Source organism: Perca flavescens, chromosome 18 (genome assembly GCF_004354835.1).
Source record: "Perca flavescens isolate YP-PL-M2 chromosome 18, PFLA_1.0, whole genome shotgun sequence".
NCBI lineage: Eukaryota > Metazoa > Chordata > Actinopteri > Perciformes > Percidae > Perca > Perca flavescens.
Genome location: NC_041348.1, coordinates 32,193,597 through 32,218,330, shown reverse-complemented (window position 1 = coordinate 32,218,330; position 24,734 = coordinate 32,193,597). Strand labels below are relative to the sequence as shown.

The 24,734-nt window shown below is 38.0% G+C and overlaps 1 protein-coding gene across 1 annotated transcript in view; it reads left to right on the top strand.

Annotated features, from left to right (window-relative positions):
• LOC114572933 (interferon-induced protein 44) overlaps window positions 1–24,734 on the top strand; it is a 40,169-nt gene that overhangs the window by 7,118 nt on the left and 8,317 nt on the right. Inside the window, exons 2-3 of the mRNA XM_028604726.1 lie at window positions 2,509–2,553; window positions 2,650–2,683. Coding sequence (XP_028460527.1) covers window positions 2,511–2,553; window positions 2,650–2,683 — 77 coding nt within the window. The 5' untranslated portion in view covers window positions 2,509–2,510. The remainder of the gene's footprint in view (window positions 1–2,508; window positions 2,554–2,649; window positions 2,684–24,734) is intronic.

Here is a 24,734-nt window from a genome sequence, read left to right as displayed (position 1 = left end):
AAACCCTATCAAGGATGTTTGAGAGACTGCATCAGTGAATTCACGGATGCGGAAATTTTTTTTCACTTCCTAATAGGTTTAAAAAAAATATTGACTAATGTTTTATAATTTGGGTTCTTTAATCTTTAAATCTGCTCTTTCCTATGAAATATAATACATTATCAATGTTTTAGTCTGCTTCAATTTAGTAATGTGTGCAATTTGGGAGATAGAAATAAATATAAACAGTATTCAATATTAATTATAAAAACTTTAAGAAGTAACTAATAAATGTCACGCTCTAATATGACATTGACATTCCTATATTTTTTTTACTGTTCCACGAGGTGTTCAGTCACCTTAACAATTTATTCGAGTGCAGCGAGTTATATGACATGACCAGGTGCTCCCTGTACAGGGAACTAACTTTATTATCTAACATGAGGATGTAACTTCTTTTCAAGCTACAAGAATAAACATTCTTTTGTTCTAATCTAGTTGGCATGACAGCAGGGGTTGGGTCCAAGACTGGTAGACGAAAGGTTTCTTCCTGCCGTGTGACAAACAAGTTTTGCAGCTCAGGCATGCCGATGGTATTACAGCTCTCTCTGTGAGTCACACTGAGACAGATCATGTTTACTTGCAGGTGAAAGTGAAAGTGGCAGTTGTATATACAAGTGCTCTTAATAATCTCTTAACTCTCATTCTGCCTTTGACTTACTTCCAGTACAACAGTAGCTATGACTTTTTCCCTAAAGTTTGTTCTCTTATGTTTAAATGGTACATTTTGTTTTCTGTATTGATGATTTTAACATTATTTACGGAATAGTATTGGGAAAATATGTCACCCGGTATAAGTTAAATTTCTACTTATGTTGGGTTTAATTTTAGGTAAACCCTGTTTTTGGGGTTTTATATTTCATAGTTCATTATATTGTGTTAGATTGAGTTTCATTCATGAAATACTTTACAGTTCATAAAACCCTCTTGGCTATGTTCACACTTGGTGTTGTTGTGTTTGAAGGATTTTGAGAAAGGAGAGGCTTGGTCCAATGAAGATTTTAACACGATTTAATAAGAAAATGGCATGAGAAAACAAAAATGTGGAAAATGTTTTAATTTGTGCTAATAGTTAAAAAAAAGTTGTCGACTGTTTTAATTATTTGGGTTCTTTAAACCTGCTCCGTCCAATCAACTTCAACACATTTTCAATGAATTCCTTTGAATATTTTTTCCTAAAAACATAAACTCTTTTTACTTAGTTGATTCAATATTAATAATAATAAGTCTGAAAGGTGAATAATAAATGTGACGCTGTATTGTAATTTAAAATTGACATTTAAAAAAATTATACTTTTCCACGAGGTGTTCAGTCACCTTAAAGGAACATGCCACTGTTTTTTGAAAAAGGATTATTCACCGTCTCCCCTAGAGTTATATAGGTGGTCAAACGCATTTTTGTCTCAGTGCATGCATTGTCTTAGTCTGGCAGCGCCACTGCTAGTTTAGCTTAGCATAGTGAATGGAATCCTTTGTTGCCGGATAGCATGTTGTGAGTAAAGGTGAGCCAAAAAAAAAAAAAACATTACTTCTTGTGGCCTGCATATTCACAACGAGTACAAATAGCAATGCAGATTAAGACTAAGCGATTTCCTAGGCAGATTGACTTGGGACTATATTGGGGCAAAGCATTGCTACTTTGCCCCATAATGCTTGTTTGTCACTGGATGTACATCCACCTATGAAGATGCAACAACAAATTTTTTTATTTTATGTTTGTGCTGGACTTGAAGGAGCAGTGGACCGTGTTTTTGGTGAGCCGTGGTGGATTACAAAAAGACCTCACATATGGAGCACTTATTTACCTCAATTCAATTTTCATCCTCTCTACCTCCCCAAACATCACACATCCCTGATGTTGTGAACGTGAATATGTAAGTTAATAAGCTTAGATAAAGTTAAGCTTGTAGCTTGGTGTATTATGTAAGGTTTTCTAACTTTTGGATGTGATTTGTGGCTAACCTAACTAGCTAATGTTATTGTAATGCTACCGTGATGTGGCTAACATGTCTTGTAACAAACATGGTTTCATTTGTCTGGGTAGTTACGTTAGCTAATTTAAGATGACATATCTCAGCTAAACTGAGCTTTGAAAGTTGGGGGGTTTTGCAGCTCATAGCAGGCATGCCGATGGTATCACAGCTCTCTCTGTGAGTCACACTGAGACAGATCATGTTTACTTGCAGGTGAAAGTGAAAGTGGCAGTTGTATATGAGTGCTCTTAATAATCTCTTAACTCTCATTCTGCCTTTGACTTACTTCCAGTACAACAGTAGCTATGACTTTTTCCCTAAAGTTTGTTCTCTTATGTTTAAATGGTACATTTTGTTTTCTGTATTGATGATTTTAACATTATTTACAGAATAGTATTGGGAAAATCGACTTATTCATTATACTTTTCTACAAAGATGTTTAGTCACCTTAAGAATTTGTTCAAATTTTAGCTCATTTATTTAATTTACTCCACAGCCATGGGAGGATTCTTCAGCTCACCTGCCCCTCCACCCCCTCCTCGTAAGATCATTTTTGAAAAGGAGTTCTCATTCATACAAAGTTAAACAACTGTTGGAAGATTTGTTTTATATTAACATGTATTTTACTCTTTTTAAGTTTTCGATGACCCTTGGAGGACAATAAACTGGGCGTAAGTATGCACCTAAAAGTGAACTTTGTCACTGATTTGTTTTTTTCGAATTACTAATGCATGCATACTTAATACTTATTAATGTTCTAGAATTGCTCATTTTTGTGTAATTACTTATTTGTGCTCTTAATTAAGCAATTCATGCTCCTGAGTTAAATAATTTCCATTGCCCTGTTGACCACTAGCAAACCTACTGAGAGTTGTATCCAGTTTTATATAACCCTGCTCTGCCAGAGTGTAAACTGCTCCATAAAAAGGCAAAGCACGGTCTACTGTTAGACAGGAGACAGTAGTACAAAAAATATCAGAGGGAATGAATTACTTATTTGTGGTACGTACCAGTGTTGGGAGTAACGCGTTACAAAAGTAATTAATTACAGTAATGTATTCCTTTTTGCTGTAACACAGTAATATAACGCATTACTAATTAAAAGCTGTGAGTATTATTATTAGTATTATTTGTTGCTGTATTCAGTGGTTGAGCAACGTGACATCATGACTTTGCGTAAACATACACGCCAAGTAGCGTGTTATCTGTACGCATTTTGAGCTATCTGCGTGTATGTCTACGTCTTATACAGCGGATGGGTTGGGTTTAGGAAAACAACAACGGGACGCGGGACAACAACATACTACTTTCATAATACTCGCTACGGCGTCAATTGACATGCAATCGCAAGGTAATTTAAGTCAATGGAGGCCAAACGGCGTTGATAAAATACGCTAAAAAGCATTTCGCATTTTGATAACACGCCAAAATAGCATACGAATTGGTGTGTCATACATACGCCCCTTATTGAGATCAGTCTGGGTTGAGATGACTGCAGAGACAGAGACATTTGCGAGATGGACATTATTTTCAGGAGTTATTACGCTGCGTTGAAGCGAGCTGTCCCGTCACTGTTCCCGTGGTCAGAACCAGAACCAGAGACGGTATGGACTACATCCGCATTCCCAACAGGTGACGGTACATCAGCGTGGACAGCAGTGTGTCCGAGCTGCTGGCAGATAGAAACATGTCGGGAATTAATGTTTAGTCTTGCTACACATAAATATCATTGCATTTTATCAGCCAGGGAAAGTAACTATGCCATACTTCAATACAACTGTATACTTTTAATTGAGTATTTACATTTTCTCCTACTTGCATATTGTACGTTTTACTTCTCTATTTTTAATTTAGTCGTTTAGTTACTTTGCATATTAATATTATTTATACAAAATATTATGAATAATCTATGATGTATTAAAGTGGATAAAGAGGAGACTTTATTGATCCGGTGGTGAAATTCACCAGCTACCTTCAAAAGTAAACTTTGTTAGCGGTTAAATTGTTTGGATTATAATGAGTGTTTTTCATTTAAAGGTTTGACTACAAGCATATTCAGTTGACCATTTAGTGTTCTCCACAATCCCAGACTTTCATATTGCATGCTTGTTTACATGGGAAGCAAAACAGCCTATAATGGCATATTTCTATGTCTACATAATGTCTATGTCGAGACGGTTGAAACAGCTGTAACTCCATGTATTTTAAAAGGAACACGCCGACTTATTGGGACTTTATCTTATTCACCGTAACCCCCAGAGTTAGACTAGTCCATACATACCCTTCTCATCTCTTATTGGGACTTTATCTTATTCACCGTAACCCCCAGAGTTAGACTAGTCCATACATACCCTCCTCATCTCTTATTGGGACTTTATCTTTAGACTAGTCCATACATACCCTTCTCATCTCTTATTGGGACTTTATCTTATTCACTGTAACCCCCAGAGTTAGACTAGTCCATACATACCCTTCTCATCTCTTATTGGGACTTTATCTTATTCACTGTAACCCCCACAGTTAGACTAGTCCATACATACCCTTCTCATCTCTTATTGGGACTTTATCTTATTCACTGTAACCCCCAGAGTTAGACTAGTCCATACATACCCTTCTCATCTCTTATTGGGACTTTATCTTATTCACTGTAACCCCCAGAGTTAGACTAGTCCATACATACCCTTCTCATCTCTTATTGGGACTTTATCTTATTCACTGTAACCCCCAGAGTTAGACTAGTCCATACATACCCTTCTCATCTCTTATTGGGACTTTATCTTATTCACTGTAACCCCCAGAGTTAGACTAGTCCATACATACCCTTCTCATCTCTTATTGGGACTTTATCTTATTCACTGTAACCCCCAGAGTTAGACTAGTCCATACATACCCTTCTCATCTCAGTGCGTGTTGTAAGGCTGTCTGACGACTCCAGCGGCATCAGGCCAGCACAGAACAGGCAGGTGACAGCAATCCTACTGCTCCAAATAAGTGAGAAAATAATGCCAACGTGTTCCTGTTTACATGTTGTGATTTGTAGGGCCCTATTTTAACAATCTGAAACGCAAGTATCAAACGTGAAACGCGAGTAGCTTTGTGGGCGGATCTCGGGCGCTGTTGCTATGATACCGGCGGGATAAATGAGTCTTGCCCACGACGCAAATCTAAGATGGGTTGGTCTGAAGTAGCTAGGTGTGGTTTGGGCGTAACGCGTATGGCGAGTGGATAGTGCCACGGATAACCTACCGAAGGAGACTGTCGCGTGACTCTTACGTGTGGATTGACTACACCGTCGCCAGTGTACATCGTCGTTGATAAGTACGCCGCCACACCTAGCGTCGTCGCCAGACGCACCCCCCCAAAAAAAGAAATTGATTGAGTGAATTCAAGTTCAATATACAGTAGACTATAGCCTATAGGTTTAAATGTATTTCAATTCATTCAATATATGTTCCAGGCCCTTTAGCCATTATACAAGTTGCTCTAAAAGTAGCCTACTGACAGTATAAAAATAATAGGATGAATTAAATTGTATCTCATCAGCTTATGTGACCTGCGCACTGTTGGAAGAATGCGTAACTCTAACATTGACTGAACTGAACTTTTTATCAGAAACTGCTTTATTGGCCAAGTAAACACAAGGGAATTTGAGTCTGGCTAGGTGTTGCTTTCAACACAGAAACAGACATAACGTTATGGCTAGAAACAAAGATAAACAAGGTAACGTTAAACATGAAACTATGTAGGCTACATATATAAGTTGTATATAATAAAGTGTATACATGCATACATACACATACGTACATAAAGTTACATGTAAATAGATCTATAAAGCTTATAAACAGTAAGGCAATTAATGCCAATGATCCAGTAGATGGCGCCGATGTTCAGTCAATGTTAGAGTTACGCATTCTTCCAACAGTGCGCAGGTCACATAAGCTGATGAGATACTACAATTTAATTCATCGTATTATTATTATACTGTCAGTAGGCTACTTTTAGAGCAACTTGTATAATGGCTAAAGGGCCTGGAACATATATTGAATGAATCGAAATACATTTAAACCTATAGGCTATAGTCTTACTGTATATTGAACTTGAATTCACTCAATCAATTTTTTTTTTGGGGGGGGGGCTGTACGTCTGGCGACGACGCTAGGTGTGGCGGCGTACTTATCAACGACGATGTACACTGGCGACGGTGTAGTCAATCCACAGAGTCACGCGACAGTCTCCTTCGGTAGGTTATCCGTGGCACTATCCACTCGCCATAGTGCCCCTTCCTCCTCCCCCCACTCCATCTCCGTCCACCCGCTCCACCAGGAGCACATCGAGTGTCCAATTCCACCGTAGTTCAACATCACATCTCCTTAAGTCCTCTAATATTTCCTCATTTATGTCATCAACAAATCCATGATTCATGGAAATGTTGTAAAACACAACAAGCCACAAATAATGCTGCAACTTTTTGAGGACTGTACTGTAAAGTGCCTCCTGACCTATCCAAACACCTAAAGCGCATTTTCATTAATATTTTTCTTTTTCACGCTACATTATGGCCAAGCATGTGCCCCTAAAATAGCATCTGAATAACGCGCTACTGACTTTAGACCAGGTTTTTCCTGGTCTGTGGCGGAATTGTTTTCTGAAACTACAAAATAGCACCAGGGAACGTTTGCGCCTGAACCGCCTCCGTGAGCGCAAATACATTCCCTGATTTACCGACGTGCGTCTGTGGAGGCAAAAGTCCGCTGTGCGTCGGGTGCAAAATAGGAATGATACATGCGTCGGTGTACAATTGCGCTGAGTATAAGATAGGGCCCGTAGAGTCACAGCGTGTACAAAAAACAAACAAACCGGGAATTATATTCATTCTGCTACTTGGGCGGAGTGATATGCTCGCAGCAAGCCTGTCTGAGAATATAGTTCCCGGTTTGTTTACTGTTAGAAGATGGCTGTGTCTCATGTTAGGTTGTTTTTTGTACACGCTGTGACTCTACAAATCACAACATGGAAATAGGAACATGTTGGAGTTATTTTGTCACTTATTTGGAGCAGTAGGATTACTGGAACCAGTTACCTGCATTTTCTGTGCTGGGCTGATGCTGCTGGAGTCGTCAGACAGCATTACAGCACACACGGAGATGAGAAGGGTATGTATGGACTAGTCTAACTCTGGGGGTTACAGTGAATAAGATAAAGTCCCAATAAGAGATGAGAAGGGTATGTATGGACTAGTCTAACTCTGGGGGTTACGGTGAATAAGATAAAGTCTCAATAAGAGATGAGAAGGGTATGTATGGACTAGTCTAACTCTGGGGGTTACGGTGAATAAGATAAAGTCCCAATAAGTCGGCGTGTTCCTTTAAGTATTATGTCAATATCTGTGTTTATACAATACTTTATGGAGGTGAGACATGGAAAAGCACTTTTAGAAAAATGAAAATATATTTGGGCTCACCAGGTAGGGGGTTGAGTTTTCCCATGTTATCCTATGGAGACTGACGGGCTGTGGGTCATTAAGGGTACTTATTTGGATGTGCAGTGGCTTAACCTATGTAAAGACCTAGTGAAACAACATTTTCCACAATAGAAACATGATATAAATGGGAAAACTTACTGTTCTAGCTATACAAATGGCACTTCCACAGTGCATGCTATTTCAATAACCGCTTCATACACGCTTCACAATGACAGCAGTTAATTGTTAACAGACATTCACCAAGACATATAGCCCAGCAACAAAATCTAAAATAACACCTTTTGGGAGTACCATTCATGATATGTAGTATAATATTGAAGTTGTGGGAAGTTTATATGGCTTAAACTCCCCCATGCTGTTTTAATTGTCCCGAAGTGAAAGCTTAAGCTAACTCTCTGTGCGTGAGAGTCTATTCTTTGTGCAAGTGTGCCCCGCCTGGAACTTGTAACTACTTCCTCTATGACTGCACACAACTCGAGCACACCAACTTTAAATGTCAAGCAATACTGATACTAATATTTCTACAACAATACTGATGCTAATTTTCCTACAAATTGTATTTAATAGTTATTTTACTGTTAACAAACAATGAAAAATGATTTAGAATGTTTACTAATTACTAATAATGTTGTAGCGTAATTTATGCTATTGTATCAATAGATTTGTATAATATGAAATAAGTGTATACATTTAAATAGTTAATACTTTGTTAATAGTTCATTATTGTTTTGTAAATCATCTATAAACATTATAAAGCTGGCTATTGTAAAGTTGCAACTAATACCTACAATAATAAGTTAATGATTAATATAAGGTTTATAAAGCATCAAGTAACATTCAATTGGCCCCATTACATTATTATTATTATTATTATTATTATTATTATTATTATTATTATTATTATATTTGGCAATCTATAAAAGAAATAAATATTATTATATATTTTAATTATCCTAACAATGTTTATTTTTATAGATGCTTTACAAAACAAATATTAACCATTAACAAGGTATTATATTCATCAGATTCAACTTTATAATAGATATCCAAATAATGTTGGTTGATGGTTTATAAACAATTTCTTAATAATATATAAAAATGTTATGATGTGAGCACAAACAAACTGTTAAAATAATAAATTAATATTTAGTAAACATTATTAATTATGATTTAGTTGTTAGTTATCAGTAAAATAACTGTTCAATTAAGTTAATAGTTTTTTTGTTGGACCTCGGGGTGGCCGACTGATCAGTCAGACGCCTTTTCTGCCGACGGTTGGCCATCGGGTTGGTGTGTCTAGGCCTTTACAGTAACCTACTGAGTAATTTACATTTGCTGTCTGTGTTAAGAAAATCTGATATAATGTATGTTTTCCTGCCCTGAGCAGAGACAAACAGAGGGATCTGCAGTATGTGAAGGACTATAAACCTCAGCCTGACAGCCAGCAGCTCAGGATTCTTCTTCATGGTCCGGTTGGAGCTGGAAAGTCCAGTTTCATCAACTCTGTCCAAAGTGTCGTAAAAGGCACAACGTTCAAAAAGGCTGGGGCGGCTAACATCTCTGGCAGCTCTTGTACCAGAAAGGTAAAAAGAAAGTATGAAGTAAAATATAAAGTTTAAGTATTGATTGATATCTAGTACCTTGTGTTTAAAGTTAATGGAGCTCTGAACCACAGACTGTATGAAAAAAATTGACATAGCATCAGTGACATCACCCGTTTGTGGAATGCCATTTTGAAGCCTTGTGTTTGGCAATATGGGCTTCACCATCTTGTTTTTTTGCAACAAGGCGTGGCAATTTTTGCTCTGAACAGAAGCAGCTGAATCAACACAACAAGACAGCACAAGTTGGACCAGACAGGACATGTCTAATAACTGCACTTTTCTTTATATGTGGTTTACAGTACACAACCTACAGGATCCAAAAGGATGGACAGAATACCTTTCACCCTTTGGTTCTCAATGACACCATGGGGCTGGAATGCAACAGCAACAGACGCAAAAAAGTCTATGTCAAAGATATCAAACAGGCGATGAAGGGACATGTGAAAGACGGATACACGGTACTTTTAAAAATGCATTTTTAGCATTTAGGTTAAAAAAGAAAATTAAAAGAACTACTGTTATCTGTTTAACATTATAATAATCTTGATAACTGTCATCCTCGATTTTACTTTGATTTCCAGTTCAAAATTGAAAGTAAGATATCAAAGGAGGATCGATACTACAACCCAGACCCAACTGCCAACGACAAAGTGCACATTCTGCTTTGTGTCGTTGATGCCAGCACAGTATCTCAGATGAGTCCTAAAGCTATAGAGACACTGCAGGACATCAGAGAGGAGGCCTCTGACCTGAGTGAGAGCAGAAATCATGATTATTATTTTCCCTGTGGGATTGATGTAGGCCACTTGTTCTCAAACTCTGGTACAGGGAAGAAATGAAAGCTAAGCTAATGGGTTCATGTTAAATCTTTCTGTTCTCCTTGCAGATATTCCTCAAGTGGCCATTCTCACCAAAATTGACTTAATCTGTCCGGAGATTAAAAAGGATATAAAGAATGTCTACAGGAGCAAGATACTAAAGAAAAAGGTATTATACTATTTGTCATTTAATTTGCACAGAGAAGAAATATAATTTAATATGTCATTTAATACATTTTCAGTATTTTAGCACAAAGCTCTCATTTGTTCTGAGCTGTATTTTTTTCTGAGATGTGATTGTTTTAAACATAGATGGAGGAGTTCAGTGCAGCGGTGGGTTATCCCATGAACAGCATCTTCCCTGTGAAGAACTACCATGAAGAAATCAACTTCAACAGTGACATTGACTCACTGATCCTGAGCGCCGTGAGAGACCTCATCAACTTGGGTCAGTCTGAATGTTGAGAGATATTTGCATAAGAACGCTGTATTGCATTATGTCAAAATAACAATCTGTGACATTAATTCGTCAATCATTACTTTTTCCTGATGGCACCATGTTAATTGTGTTTTACGTTAAAGCCTTTGTGACTCCTGCTTTTATTAGATGATGGCTGAAAATACTCGTTTCTCATTAAACTGTCCCCAGGGTCCAGCTGAGGATAGTGATTCCAGACTTCAGTATTGAACCTACACCCCCATACGCTGAGTAAGAAGATTCTTGTTTCAAGAGTCATACAGTATACTGGTTCATGGTACAGCTTTATTACACAATAAGATGCTGTTGTAGCTGTTGTAGTTGTCTGTTATTCAGTCAAATAATCTAAACTCAGTGTGACTCTGTAGATTTGTTCTGTCTATGACCACATAGCTGTCTAATTAAGACATTTAAATTTATATTTCCATAGCTATATCTATGCATATTTCTGTCTTGCTTTCTGCTGTAGCTCCACCCATTGGAAGAATAAAGTATTGCAGTTAATTTCCACATAGAGGATCTTTGACTGTATTTCATAGGATACTCAAACTGAGTTTGGCAAGACTACTTTTTAATTTTCCGCTCCACATTCCTGGAACAAAGCACCTTAAAATGTGTCTTTCCTCAATCTATCAGTCAATTTAAGGCCTTGATTAGTCACTTATTATGCGTATTGTGTCTGCTTTATTTGATTGTTTACAAATTTGATCTGTTGTAATTTCAGTGTTATGTTAGGGTTTATTTGGGGAAATGTATGCTGTGCCCTCGGAGCCCATTAAAAGGAGGGTCTCCCTCAATGGGCCCTGAGTTTTCAATAAACTTTTTGAAATTAAATTTCAAAGTCTTTGGTTCTGAAGAAAAGTAGCTTTCGCTTTGCCAGACCTTCCTCCACAGCGCTGTGAATGAAAGTCTTTTTTGGTGTTTTTTATTATGACAATCAATTGTTTATTCTAAAAATGCCAACCAATAAAATCATCAGCTTCTTACATGTGAAGGTAACACTTTATTTAAATAGTCAATCTGTAGATGCTCTACAAACTATCAACAGATTATCAGCACATTTCTCAACTGAATGTCTGCAGACTTTCAACAATTAATCTGTAGATGATCTACAAACTATCAACAAAATATCTTACTTCCATAACCGAATGTCTGTAGATATATATATATGTGTATATGTATGTGTATGTGTATATGTATATATATATATATATATATATATATATATATATATATATATATATATATATATAGAAACGCAACAACTTTGCTACAACTTATTTGTAGCTTGTCCATAGCGTCTCTAAAATATTCTTAACCATTTACATCTACCGCAAATCTCTAAGTCTATTAGCAGCATCACTAAGGCATCAGTAACACTTTTACAACACATGTGATGTCATCAAGTAACTATCTGTAGGTATGCTTTGTGACTATCCAAATAAAGTCAAACACAAGTGAAACTTAGTCGACTGTTTATGGCTTATTGATGAACATGTACAATGCGTTCTCAAACTCTAGAAATAATCTATAGATATGCCTTATGTCTATCCAAATTGAGTGAAATTTGTTTGACTGGTTATGGCTTATCTACTTCACATTAACAAAACATCTACTGATAAACATGTTCAGTATATTCATAAACTCTAGAAATAATCCATAGATGTGCCTTATGACTATACAAATAAATTGAAATGTAGTTGACTTGTTATGGCTTATCTACATCACACTAACAAAATGTCTACTTATCAAAAAGTTCAGTGCATTCACAACCTAGTAACAATCTATATGCCTATGACTATCAAAATAAAAATAAAACACAAGGGAAACTTTGTGGACTGTTTATGTTTACTTCACATTTACATAATATGTGCTGATCAACATGTTCAGTACATTCACAAAGAACAAAAAATCACAGCATTGTATTGCCTGGTATATTGCCTGGTCTACCAAAATGTGCACATCTTATACAAAAACAGAGCCTCTAATACAAACAACGCACCGAAATCTGCTGCAACATTGCTGAACATAATTTATGAAATTACAGAGCCTAAGGTTGATCATTATGTTGAATGGTGGTTTCTGAAATTCCAGTATACCATGCAACACAAGTGTATATGTGTTCACCTCTACAAGTCACATTGGGAGGTTAGAAGAGGTTAGTAAAAGAGGAGGAGAGTATAAACTTTACAATGGCTAATATCTAAAATGTGTCTCCATTCATGAATATCTTATGTCCTTAAAAAGTCTACCAAGGATTCCATGTTTGTCTTTTGCCCAACCAGTGGGTCCATTCTATGAAGCAGAGCTGACTTTTCAGAGACTTTTCTGTTTGGTTTCCACGCAACCGCCATACTTCCTTCTTGTAGGTCTGCCATGCCCTCTCAATGTTCTGTGTGTGTAGACCTGTAGCTGGGTCTACGTCATTTTGACTGTGGTTGACCTTCACATGTCTGTAGCCTTCCTGTGAAAGACTTGAATAATCTCTCCACTCATCACTTACTACCGTACTCTGAGGTTTTTTTATGTGCTTCTTGATAATAGAAACCAAGGTAGCCTTGTTCCTCCTCTTCACTAGACGAAGGACGGGTCGTCTGGAGTTGCCCCGTATCGCCAACATCCCAAATACCCACTTCTTTATCCTCCATGTGTTACCAAAGCATCCTCTGGCATACTGAAATAAATTAATGTTTAAATATAATGAGTGGACAAGGAATCTCCCAACACTTTGAAGAGACTTGTCAGTTAAAACAATAAAAATAATTTTGTAGTACAAGATATTGAGCTGGTTTGCAAGATCAATTTGAATAGAATTGAATGAACCATGTTGTTCGTACAGATTTGTAGATAATGTCGTCTTTTTTTTTTGCGTGCAAATTTAGTGTTTATATTGCATATTTTGACTTGAAAGCTATAGAATAACTTAGCAACAGAATACATACCTTTCTTTTTTGACATAATTTACTTTCATCAATGTGGATAAGGATATCAACTCCACCTATTCTCTGCCCTTTTTGCTTCCGATGCTTTCTCATGCTTTTAAGACAGATGTGCTGAAGTTTCTTTGCCATCCTTGAGAGTGTGGCGCTACTCTTAGAAATCCCATCTTGCAACATGTCCACTTGCCGCATACACAAACCTTGTGAAAATCTGGAAACATAATGTTAGACATTTGATTCATTATTGTGAAGAATGTTTATACATTTTTAAAACACATTGCATGTTTTACAGGTAATTTAGCATTATGTGACTAATTCTCAGTGGACATTATCCAGTTTGTGTGAGATCTTGTATAGTTTCAGTAAAGAAATTGAGAAAGGAAATGTACACCTTTATTTATCCACTCAAAACAGGTCTGTATATTTGTTAAATTCACAGTTTCTCGACTATGCTTTCAATCATCTATAGTTAAAAGCACAACCAAATTCCAGCAAGTCAATACCCTAAAATAGATAAGAAATATAGCTGCACCATGACAAATACAACACTGCAACACTCTCAATTTATTTGTATAGTCATAAGGCACATCTATGGATTATTTCTAGAGTTTATGAATATACTGAACATGTTTATCAGTAGATGTTTTGTTAATGTGAAGTAGATAAGCCATAACCAGTCAAATAAATTTCACTTTATTTGGATAGACATAAGGCATATCTATAGATTATTTCTAGAGTTTGTGAACTCATTGTACATGTTCATCAATAAGCCATAAACAGTAGGGGTGGGAATCACCAGAGGCCTCACGATACGATATCATCCCGATACTTATGTCCCGATACGATATTATTGCGATTTTAAAGATATTGCAATATTCTGCGATATATTGCAATATTTTACCTTTTTTACAACTTCAGATTTTTCCCAATTTCAAATGATGTCCCGAAAGGACAATTTTGTCAACATCTGTTGTATCTAAAAATATACATTTCTCTGTTTGTTCATCACACTTCAGTTTTATTGGTGCAAAATGTGATTGTCAAGCAGACAAACTGACCAACACATATATCATAAAAGATCCATACTTGGCATCTGTGATTTGATACAGTATTGCCACGAAAAATATCGCGATACTATGCTGTATCGATTTTTTCCCCCACCCCTAATAAACAGTCGACTAAGTTTCACTTGTGTTTGACTTTATTTGGATAGTCACAAAGCATACCTACAGATAGTTACTTGATGACATCACATGTGTTGTAAAAGTGTTACTGATGCCTTAGTGATGCTGCTAATAGACTTAGAGATTTGCGGTAGATGTAAATGGTTAAGAATATTTTAGAGACGCTATGGACAAGCTACAAATAAGTTGTAGCAAAGTTGTTGAGTTTCTATATATATATATATATATATATATATATATATATATATATATATATATATATATTGTGTGTGTGTGTGTTACTGATACACTACAAATGTGCTTTTTCAAGCATTTTTTATATCTGTAGATATATAGATTATCACAATAAAAAGTGTTGAAAGTTTGTAGATCATCTACAGATTAATTGTTGAAAGTCTGAAGACATTCAGTTGAGAAATGCACTGATAATCTGTTGATAGTTTGTAGAGCATCTACAGATTGACTATCTAAATAAAGTGTTACCCATGTGAATATGTATTGGTTTCTCGTAGCAATGAGCTAGTTAATTTCATTGTCGTTTAATATGTCGATGTCTAGATGAATGGATGAGTTGTTTGGTCTCTAAAATGTCAGAAAATGGTGAAAAATGTGGATCAGTGTTTCCCAAAAAGCCCAAGATGATGTCCTCAAATGTCTTGTTTTGACCAAAACACAAAGATCTTCAGTTTACTGTCCCAGAGGAGAGAAGAAACTGAAAAACTACCTGTTTTTACATAAAAAAATCACTTTAACCGATTATCAAAAGAGTTACCGATTAATGTAATAGTTGATAACTAATCGATTAACCTTTGCAGCCCCAGTAGCCAAAAGTATGATGGAGGAAGCGACAAAAATAAATATATGTCCAGAATAAAGGGAGAATATAAAGGTTTTAAAACCAGACTTAACATGATTTAATTCAATGTTTACCTGCTATACAGCCAAACTGAAGGTGGAGTAAAGACTGTCAACATACTAAGATATTATATACGAACTGCCAACAATAGACACACACACACACACACGCGTGATGTCTTTAGGCTTGCCTTAGAAATCGTCCTGTATTTCAAAATAAAATAGTGCGTCCCATTCCTGTAGAAGCCATAAGTCCGTATGAAATCAACCTTGTTTTAAGAAACATATTGTTGCCGTCCTTTATATTTCTGCATGAAAGGTGGCAACTCTAAATGTCCTGTGCGTTATGGTTTTGTATTTTATTCTGTTTCCTGTTTTATTGTGGTAGTCCGTGTTTCTGTCATCCCTTGTCTTGCTTTACTCTTGTCTTCTGGTTTTCCTGCCTTTGTGATTGTCTGATGTCTCTCACATATTTAATCTGTGACCTGGTGGAGCTGAAGACTATGTGGAAGGAGGCTAGCAGTGAGTACCTGAAGGAGATCATTTAGTTGGAAGCTCGTGAGAAGGTGTCAAAGAAACCTTGGTTAAAGGACTCTGTTCCCCACTGGGCTCTACGCTTCATTTCCACTCCAACTCCTCCAACTGGTAATTGGTTGAGTTCATGTAAGCCTGTTAGCTCCACCAATGCTCCTCTTCAGATCCCTGGCCTACCTCAGTGCCAGTTAGCACCCACCAACCTGCCTGTTGCTCGGCCTGCTAGCATTTTGGCTACAGGTTCTTTGTTCGTCACCCAGCCTGCCCCTTTGCCTACTTCTCCAAGTCGTGTCGTTTCTCAACGTGGAGGAGAGCCAGAGACTTTTTTGACTGTATTCCAATATGTTGCTATGTGTGCTAGATGGACTGAGGAGGCCAAAGCAGCCAGGCTTCAAGCTAGAAGACAAAGGTCCAGTACGCTCTCTAGCAGCTCCCCTGAACTCCTGTCTGTCGGCTCAACTGCTACCTGTTCTGTGGGCACCCTCAACAACAAGCAGTCCTTTGAGGGGACCCACCTGGCTATATTCCCTGGGCCTCGTGGAGGCCCTAGACGGAGTAAGGGTCAACATGGCTCCCGACGCCATGCTCAGCGTCAACCTCTCTTCAGCCCTGAGTCCTCGCTGTTCTGCGGTACTGAGCCCGTGCTGACAGCCTTCCAGAACTTCAGCTGACATGCAGCCATCCAGAGTCTCAGCAGACCCGCCTTTGAGAGCTTCAGCTGATGACCAGTCCTCCAGTGCCCTCGGTGTTGTGCAGCGGACCAGAGCCCTCCGAGTTGTGCCGCGGACCAGAGCCCTCGGTGTTGTGCAGTGCCGCGGACCAGAGCCCTCGGTGTTGTGCAGCGGACCAGAGCCCTCGGTGTTGTGCCGCGGACCAGAGCCCTCGGTGTTGTGCAGCGGACCAGAGCCCTCGGTGTTGTGCAGCGGACCAGAGCCCTCGGTGTTGTGCCGCGGACCAGAGCCCTCGGTGTTGTGCAGCGGACCAGAGCCCTCGGTGTTGTGCAGCGGACCAGAGCCCTCGGTGTTGTGCAGCGGACCAGAGCCCTCGTTGTTGTGCCGCGGACCAGAGCCCTCGGTGTTGTGCCGCGGACCAGAGCCCTCGGTGTTGTGCAGCGGACCAGAGCCCTCGGTGTTGTGCAGCGGACCAGAGCCCCTCGTTGTTGTGCCGCGGACCAGAGCCCTCGGTGTTGTGCAGCGGACCAGAGCCCTCGGTGTTGTGCAGCGGACCAGAGCCCTCGGTGTTGTGCCGCGGACCAGAGCCCTCGGTGTTTTCCGAGAGACTCCTGCTCCCCGTGTCCTGTCGGTGGCTCCGCTGACTCCTGATCCTGTTGCCTTGTTGCCTGATCCTGGCTCAGCTGACCCTTGGCCTGGCTCCTGCATAGTGGACCCGTCCCTTGGCTCCAGCCCAGCTACCCCTTCGCCTGCCAGGCCTCCAGAGGGGTTTCGCCCGCAGTCGTCTAGAGGGGTGTCACCACATGAGTGGTTCGGCCTTCGCCTCTGCCCACAAACCCCGGGTCTCAGAGTCTCAATGTCCTTAGTTCCCCGATCCCCGAGTTCCTTTGTCCTCTGTTCTCGAGCCCTGCTGTCGACTGTTCCGGCGTACCTATTTTGGTTCTCCTTTTGCCCTCTTTAGGTTTCTTTTCTTTTTTTTTTTTTTTTTGTTGTATTTTGTTCTGTTTCCTGTTTTATTGTGGTAGTCTGTTTTTCTGTCTTCCCTTGTCTTGTTTTACTTCTGTCTTCTGGTTTTCCTGCCTTTGTGATGGTCTGATGTGTTTCCCAGCCCTTGTGTGACCTGCCCCTCGTTAACCCTTGTTTACTTTTGTGTATTTAGTCTCCGTTTCCTTTTTCTGTTGTCAGATCATTGTCTTCTGTTTGAATTGTGTGTGTCTGAGACTTCCCGAGTCGTCTCTGTGTTGGTTGCTGTGTTACCTGTTTTGACTTTGTCTTCATTCGGGATTACATTTTGCCTGCTGTATCCAGGACTTCTTTTTTTTGTATTTTTGTGTTTGAAATTAAATCCTCAAACAATCCATTGTTTTCCGTCTCTGCATTTGGGTCCGCATTCTCTGAATCTGTAACAAGGGAGGAACGCTGATAGTCCATTTTGTACAGACTCCATTTTAAACCCCGACAGAGCAGGAGGAAAACAGGAAGTCTGAGGCGGGGTGAGTTTCCTTTACTTCTTGATTTAATCTGCTGATTTATCCCCAATGTTTTACATGGTTTACCTTCCAGATTTGGTAAAATGAGTGATTTGGAGGAAGAGTAGGACTCTCTGTCCATGAAGAGTGACTTTTCCAAAGAGGAACCTCCTTTCTTCAGTAACAAACCAGGACCCTCAGACACAAAGTAAGAGTCTGTTTCTGTTGTAAACTCATCCGTAGAAGATTGTGTTATGTGTTATCTGATAATCTGCACTACAACTCTGTTCTTTTATAATAAAATGTGTTTATTTTATTCAGTCACTTTTAGTTAGACCCAGCAGCAGTGGGTCGGCTTGCTCTCTGCCGACACATAAAAACTGGCTGCCACTTTGACCATTCTAACACTTCAAATTAAATAGTATTTTGTTTGCTTTTGATGAGAGAGATGAAAAAACCTTGCAAAGTCTGAGTTGCCTTCTCTAAATTGCTCTCTGAATAAAATGAATAACGGTAATCAAGCCAATTAATGACAGTAACAAGAAACATTAAATGTAAGTGAGCCATCAGTGCAGTGTGTGGGTATCTTGACAATAGTTTGAACAGTCATGGCCAGTGTTGGTCATCTTACTTTAAAAAAGTAATTAGTTACAGTTACAAATTACTTCTCCCAAAAAGTAATTGAGTTAGTAACTCAGTTACCACATTGTAAAAGTAATTAGTTACTCAGCAAAGTAACTGACGTCATTTTGTTCTATAACGCTATTACGTTCTATAACATCTTTAACGTCAAAGCTTTATAAGATTGGAGTTGCTTGAGGCAGGCGTGGACAAAGTCTTTTTTTTTCCTGGGCATAGCGTGCATGTTACATAAACATTCTTCTCTTCTCAGCGTTGCAACGATGGGAAAAGTAATTAATTAGATTACTCAGTTACTGAAAAAATAACGCCGTTAGTAACGCCGTTATACTTAAACGCCGTTACTCCCAACACTGGTCATGGCACACACATTACATTGTCTGGAACTTCAAGGAACCACCTCTTCTTTCATACTATTTTGCAGTATTTTGCAATATTTGCGTTTACAGATTGCACTGCTTTGAATATGTAACCAATTGCTTTAGTATATTTGTTTTTGAAGTCTGTAGGGCTTCTTGCATTACTTAATTCTTGATCGCTTTGGCAGAATACATTCTTAAAGTGTGCTGACAACTTAATCTACTGCGTTCAATTAAGTAGAATAGTTTGTTCAAAGTGTTAAATATATTTTATATATGTTTTGGTTTTAATCTTATATTTTAATGTGTGGATACGTGCATTTTGTACTTAAAAGCCTACTATGGTTTTAAGAAACATTGTGTTGTGAAAAACTGTGAAATCTAGCTGACAAGAAACATTTTCCGTATGAACATGAGACAGAGATTTTGCAGCTCAAAGCAGACGTGCCGATGGTATCACAGCTCTCTCCTCTGAGACAGATCGTGTTTACTTTCAGGTGAAAGTGAAAGTTGCAGTTGTATAAATTGCTCTTGATAATCCCTCAGCTCACATTCTGCCTTTGCCTTACTTCCAGTACAACAGTAGCTATGAGTTTTTTCCCCTAAAGTTTGTTCTCTTATTTTTAAATGATAAATTGTGTTTTCTGTATTGATGATTTTAACGTTGTTTACAGGAAAAACCCTTTAAGGTAAACCCTGTTTTATTGGGGAACTCTATAGGTTGTATAGTTATTATAGTTTTATATTTCATAGTTCATTATATTGTGTTTGGTTGAGTTTCATTCATGAAATACTTTACAATTCATAAACCCACTTTGCTATGTTCACACTTGGTATTTTTTGCGTTTGTAGGATTTTGAGAAAGAACAGGCTTTGTCCAATGACGATTTAACTAACTAACTGTGAACATAGCCTTAAGGATTTAAAATTTTTACAGACGGAATCAGTGATTTTACAAAGGTGGATGTATATTTTAAATGTTTTAATTTGTGCTAATAGTTCAAAAGAATCGTCAACTGTTTTAATTATTTGGTTTTCTTCAAATCTGCTCCGTCCAATCAACTTCAACACATTTTCAATAAATTTTTCCAAAAAACAAAACTCTTTTTACTTAGTTGATTCAATATTAAGAAGTGTGAAACTGACAGCTTAATCTATTGAGTTCTATTAAGCAGAATAATTCCATACAAGTATTATATATATGTTATATATGTTTTCATGAATTTCAATAAAAACCTGGAAACATTGGGGTGTTCTAAAACTTTGACCGGTACTGTATAATATATCTTATATTTTATTGTGTGGATATTTGCATGGTGTACTTAAAAGCTTACTATGGTTTTAAAGAAACGTGTTGTGAAAAATGGTGAAATCATTGTGAGGGTGTTCTGCAGACGGGATGTTGTGGTCTGTGAATCTAGCTGACAAGAAACATTTGCTTGTATGAACTTGTGACAGAAAAGAGGAAAGATGGGTTTTTTCCAGCTCAAAGCAGACATGCCGATTGGTATCACAGCTCTCTCCTCCAATCACACTGAGACAGATCTTACTTGCAGGTGAAAGTGAAAGTGGCAGCTGTATGTAAATTGGTCTTAATAATCCCTCAACGCACATTCTGCCTTTGACTCAGTAGGTATGACTTTTTCCCTAAAGTTTGTTCTCTTATTTTTAAATGGTAGATTGTGTTTTGTGTATTGAAGATTTTTATGTTGTTTACAGAATAGTATTAGGAAAATATAATTTTGTCTGTTATAAATTCAATTTCTACTTATGTTTGGTTTAATTTTAGATAAACCCTGCATGTTTTTTAGGGGTACTCTATACGTTCTATAGTTATTAGGGGTCCAAGCCCGAGTCTGGAACCTGTGGAACCCTATTTATTATTGTTTTTCCAAGGATTTTCCATTATTATTCTTCTCAGCAGAAAACTCCTGCTAAACCGTACATGTTGGGGGGGGGGGAGGCCACTTTCAGGACCGGTCCAAAATGGCGCAAGGACCCACGTCCATTTCTGTCTAGACTTTTATGCATGAAAAATCGCGATTTATCCAAAACCTACTTTTTTGATCTCCTCCTAGACCGTGTGACTGATTGGCATGAAACTTGGCAGGTAGCATCTCCAGATTGACCTGACAAGATCCTATTAAAAGAATTTTTATAGGATAAAAATTGTGCATATTACGCACCAACAAATTTGTGAAGCTTACTATGAAAACACCAACTTTGCCATATCTCGGCCAAAATAAATGCTATCAACACCAAACTTGAGACTCTTATTCGTGATGACCCTCTGGAGTCAAAAATTACACATGTGGACCACTAGGTGGCGCTATAATGTTTTTTGCGTTTAACTCACATTACACATCGCACATTAGAAAACCTTACATCCATGTGTTCCTTGAATCAAGCTGAATCACATGATATAGGCCACTTATTACATTTCTGCTTACGTTTTTCACAATGCACAAAATTCAATTCAATTCAATCAGAGTTATCTCAAGACACTTTACAGATAGAGTAGGGTCTAGACCACACTCTATAATTTACAAAGCCCCAACAATTACAGTAATTCCCTCAAGAGCAAGCATTAGCAGTGGCTATTGCGACAGTGGCGAGGAGAAACTCCCTTTCAGGAAGAAACCTAAACCAAGATGTTTATTCACCTTAACAATTTGTTCAAATTTTAGCTCATTTATTTAATTTACTCCACAGCCATGGGAGGACGCTCCAGCTCTTCTGCCCCTCCGCCTTCTCCTCGTAAGATCATTTTTGAAAATGACTTCTCATTCATACAAAGTTAGGATTTTGTTTTATATTAACATGTATTGTACTCTTTTTTTTTTTTTTTTTTTTTTCAGTAAACCTTGGAGGACAATAAACTGGGAGTAAGTATGCATCTAAAAGTGAATTTTGTCACTGATTTGTTCTTTCAAATTACTAATGCATGCTTGATTAATACTTATTAATTCTCTATAATTTCTCATTTTTGTGCAATTACTTATCTGTGCTCTTTACTAAGCAATTCATGCTCCTGAGTTAAATAATTTCCATTGCCCTGTTGACCACTAGCAAACCTACTGAGAGTTGTATCCAGTTTTATATAACCCTGCTCTGCCAGAGTGTAAACTGCTCCATAAAAAGGCAAAGCACGGTCTACTGTTAGACAGGAGACAGTAGTACAAAAAATATCAGAGGGAATGAATTATTTGTGGTTGCTTCCAGTGTTGGGAGTAATGCGTTTCAAATGTAACGCAATCACAGTAATGTATTTCTTTTTGCTGTAACCCAACAATATAACGCATTACTAATTACATTTTGGTAATATTATACGCGAGTTACAACGCATTTTAACGCAACATTTAGTGGTGTTTTTTCACCAACAGCGCGAAACATTTCTTCACAGAAAAAAAAGCTGTGAGTATTATTTCCTGTTGTCGTATTCAATGGTTGAGATGACTGCAGAGACAGAGACATTTGCGAGATGGACATTATTTTCAGGAGTTATAACGCTGCGTTGAAGCGAGCTGTCCCGTCACTGTTCCCGTGGTCAGAACCAGAACCAGAGACGGTATGGACAACATCCGCGTCCCAACAGGTAACGGTACATCAGCGTGGACAGCAGTGTGTCCGAGCTGCTGGCAGATAGAAACATGTCGGGAATTAATGTTTAGTCTTGCTACACATAAATATCATTGCATTTTATCAGCCGTGGAAAGTAACTATGCCGTTCTTCAATACAACTGTAAGGTACTTTTAATTGAGTATTTTCATTTTCAGTTTTACCATTGTTACAGCTTTAGTTACTTTGCATATTAATTTTAATTATAGAAAATATAAATAATCTATGATGTATTAAAGTGGATAAAGAGCAGACTTTATTGATACGGTGGTGAAATTCACAAGCTACCTGCCAAGTCAAACTTCCGCTATTATTTTGGTCTCTCGTCTCGCGCAATTTAAATCACCTAGCTTGACGCTTTTCTTGCTCGCTCGCGCTTAGCTCTGTTCCACAACACATGTAACGTTATTTTATCTCATGTGTTTTGTCCAGTGAAGTTTTATCAGCAGAGAAGTGAAAGAACGAGTGAGATCCTCCGCTCTTGTAACGTTACATCCCGGTACGATACACAGACACATCGTAGCTTCAGAGAGACGTCATCCATGCGACTTTGAGGTGTGATAGTCTTTCTAATTATGTTTTTGCACAGTCTTATACTTCAACAGCTTAACAATAAGCTGAGACTTTCTTTACTTGATAAATTATCTTTTAAACTGATGAACATCATGTGTGTAATCCATGGCTCAATTCAAATGGGATCAAAACATTATTTGTCTCTCCTGTTCACTACCGTTCATGTTTTTTTCGAATTAAGGTCCCATGCCGGTCCACCGGAAGGGGAGGGACTTCACCTCCTCTATGAATATTTATTGTTTTACCAACCTACCCAGGGACTACGGGCACTTGTGCTACAACCTGGTAACACTTTATATGTAACCATCACTAACAAATGCTAAATTGATAGTTATTGTTGAAAGGGAATTTCGGCGATAAAGACACAGGCCCAAAGTCCGAGATATCTGACTCCAACTATTCTAATAACCGCATATTCGTTGATAGGACTTATGGATTCCAAAATTCAAAGATCGAGTCTGAGATGATAGATTCAGGTTAAGAAAAGTTTACTGAGTCCAGCAGTTAAGTTGTAATCATATGTGGGTTCACAAAAGACAGTAAGTATCCCTATCTACAGACAAAAGAGTCAGAGGTTAGCAAAGTCTCTGTCCAATTGTGAGCCCCGTTCTGCAATATCCCTCAATCTTTATCCTTTTCCATGATGGGGTGTAGTCTTCCTGTCTCCGGGCAGATTATTCTGTTGACACACACACACACACACACACACACACACACACACACACACACACACAGGGTTTGGGTCCTCTGTCTGGTGCAACTTCCTCTTCTGGTCTGACAAACACATTAACAACTGGTTCCTGCTTTTCTGCTACTCTGTCTGGTGAACAAAATTATATATGGTATAAACTATAAGTGAAAGCTTAAGATAACTCTCTGTGCGTGAAAGTCTAATCCTTGAACATGCCATACAAGTGTGCCCCGCCTGGAACTTGTAACCACTTCCTCTATTCAATTCAATTAAATTTTATTTATAGTATCAAATCATAACAAGAGTTATCTCAAGACAGATAGAGTAGGTCTAGACCACACTCATCATCACATAATTTACAAAGACCCAACAATTCTAGTGATTCCTCCAAGAGCAAACATTTAATGCGACAGGGCTTGATATCAGAAATCAGAATCAGAATCAGAAATACTTTAATAATCCCAGGGGGAACATCCAAGTCAGCCATTTTTCTTTGCTTACGTTACTCCCCTTAAACTCCAACAGACCAAGACAGCCTGGTAGTATTTTTTACTATGAAGGAAATTATTTGGATAAATGCCATGTTTTCATTTTGAATCTTTTAATTTTATTTGGAAAATTTGATATCCATAAATGTAAATGGTCTGAAAGAAAACCCAATATTCACCAATTTAAAAATGACATGAAATTATATTTTGAAACTTTAAAATGACATTATCAAATAATAGACAGAACCACTGAAGTTATATTAAAGTTAATTTTACAAGATTAATTTGACAGATACAGTACTCACAGCATGAGTACAGA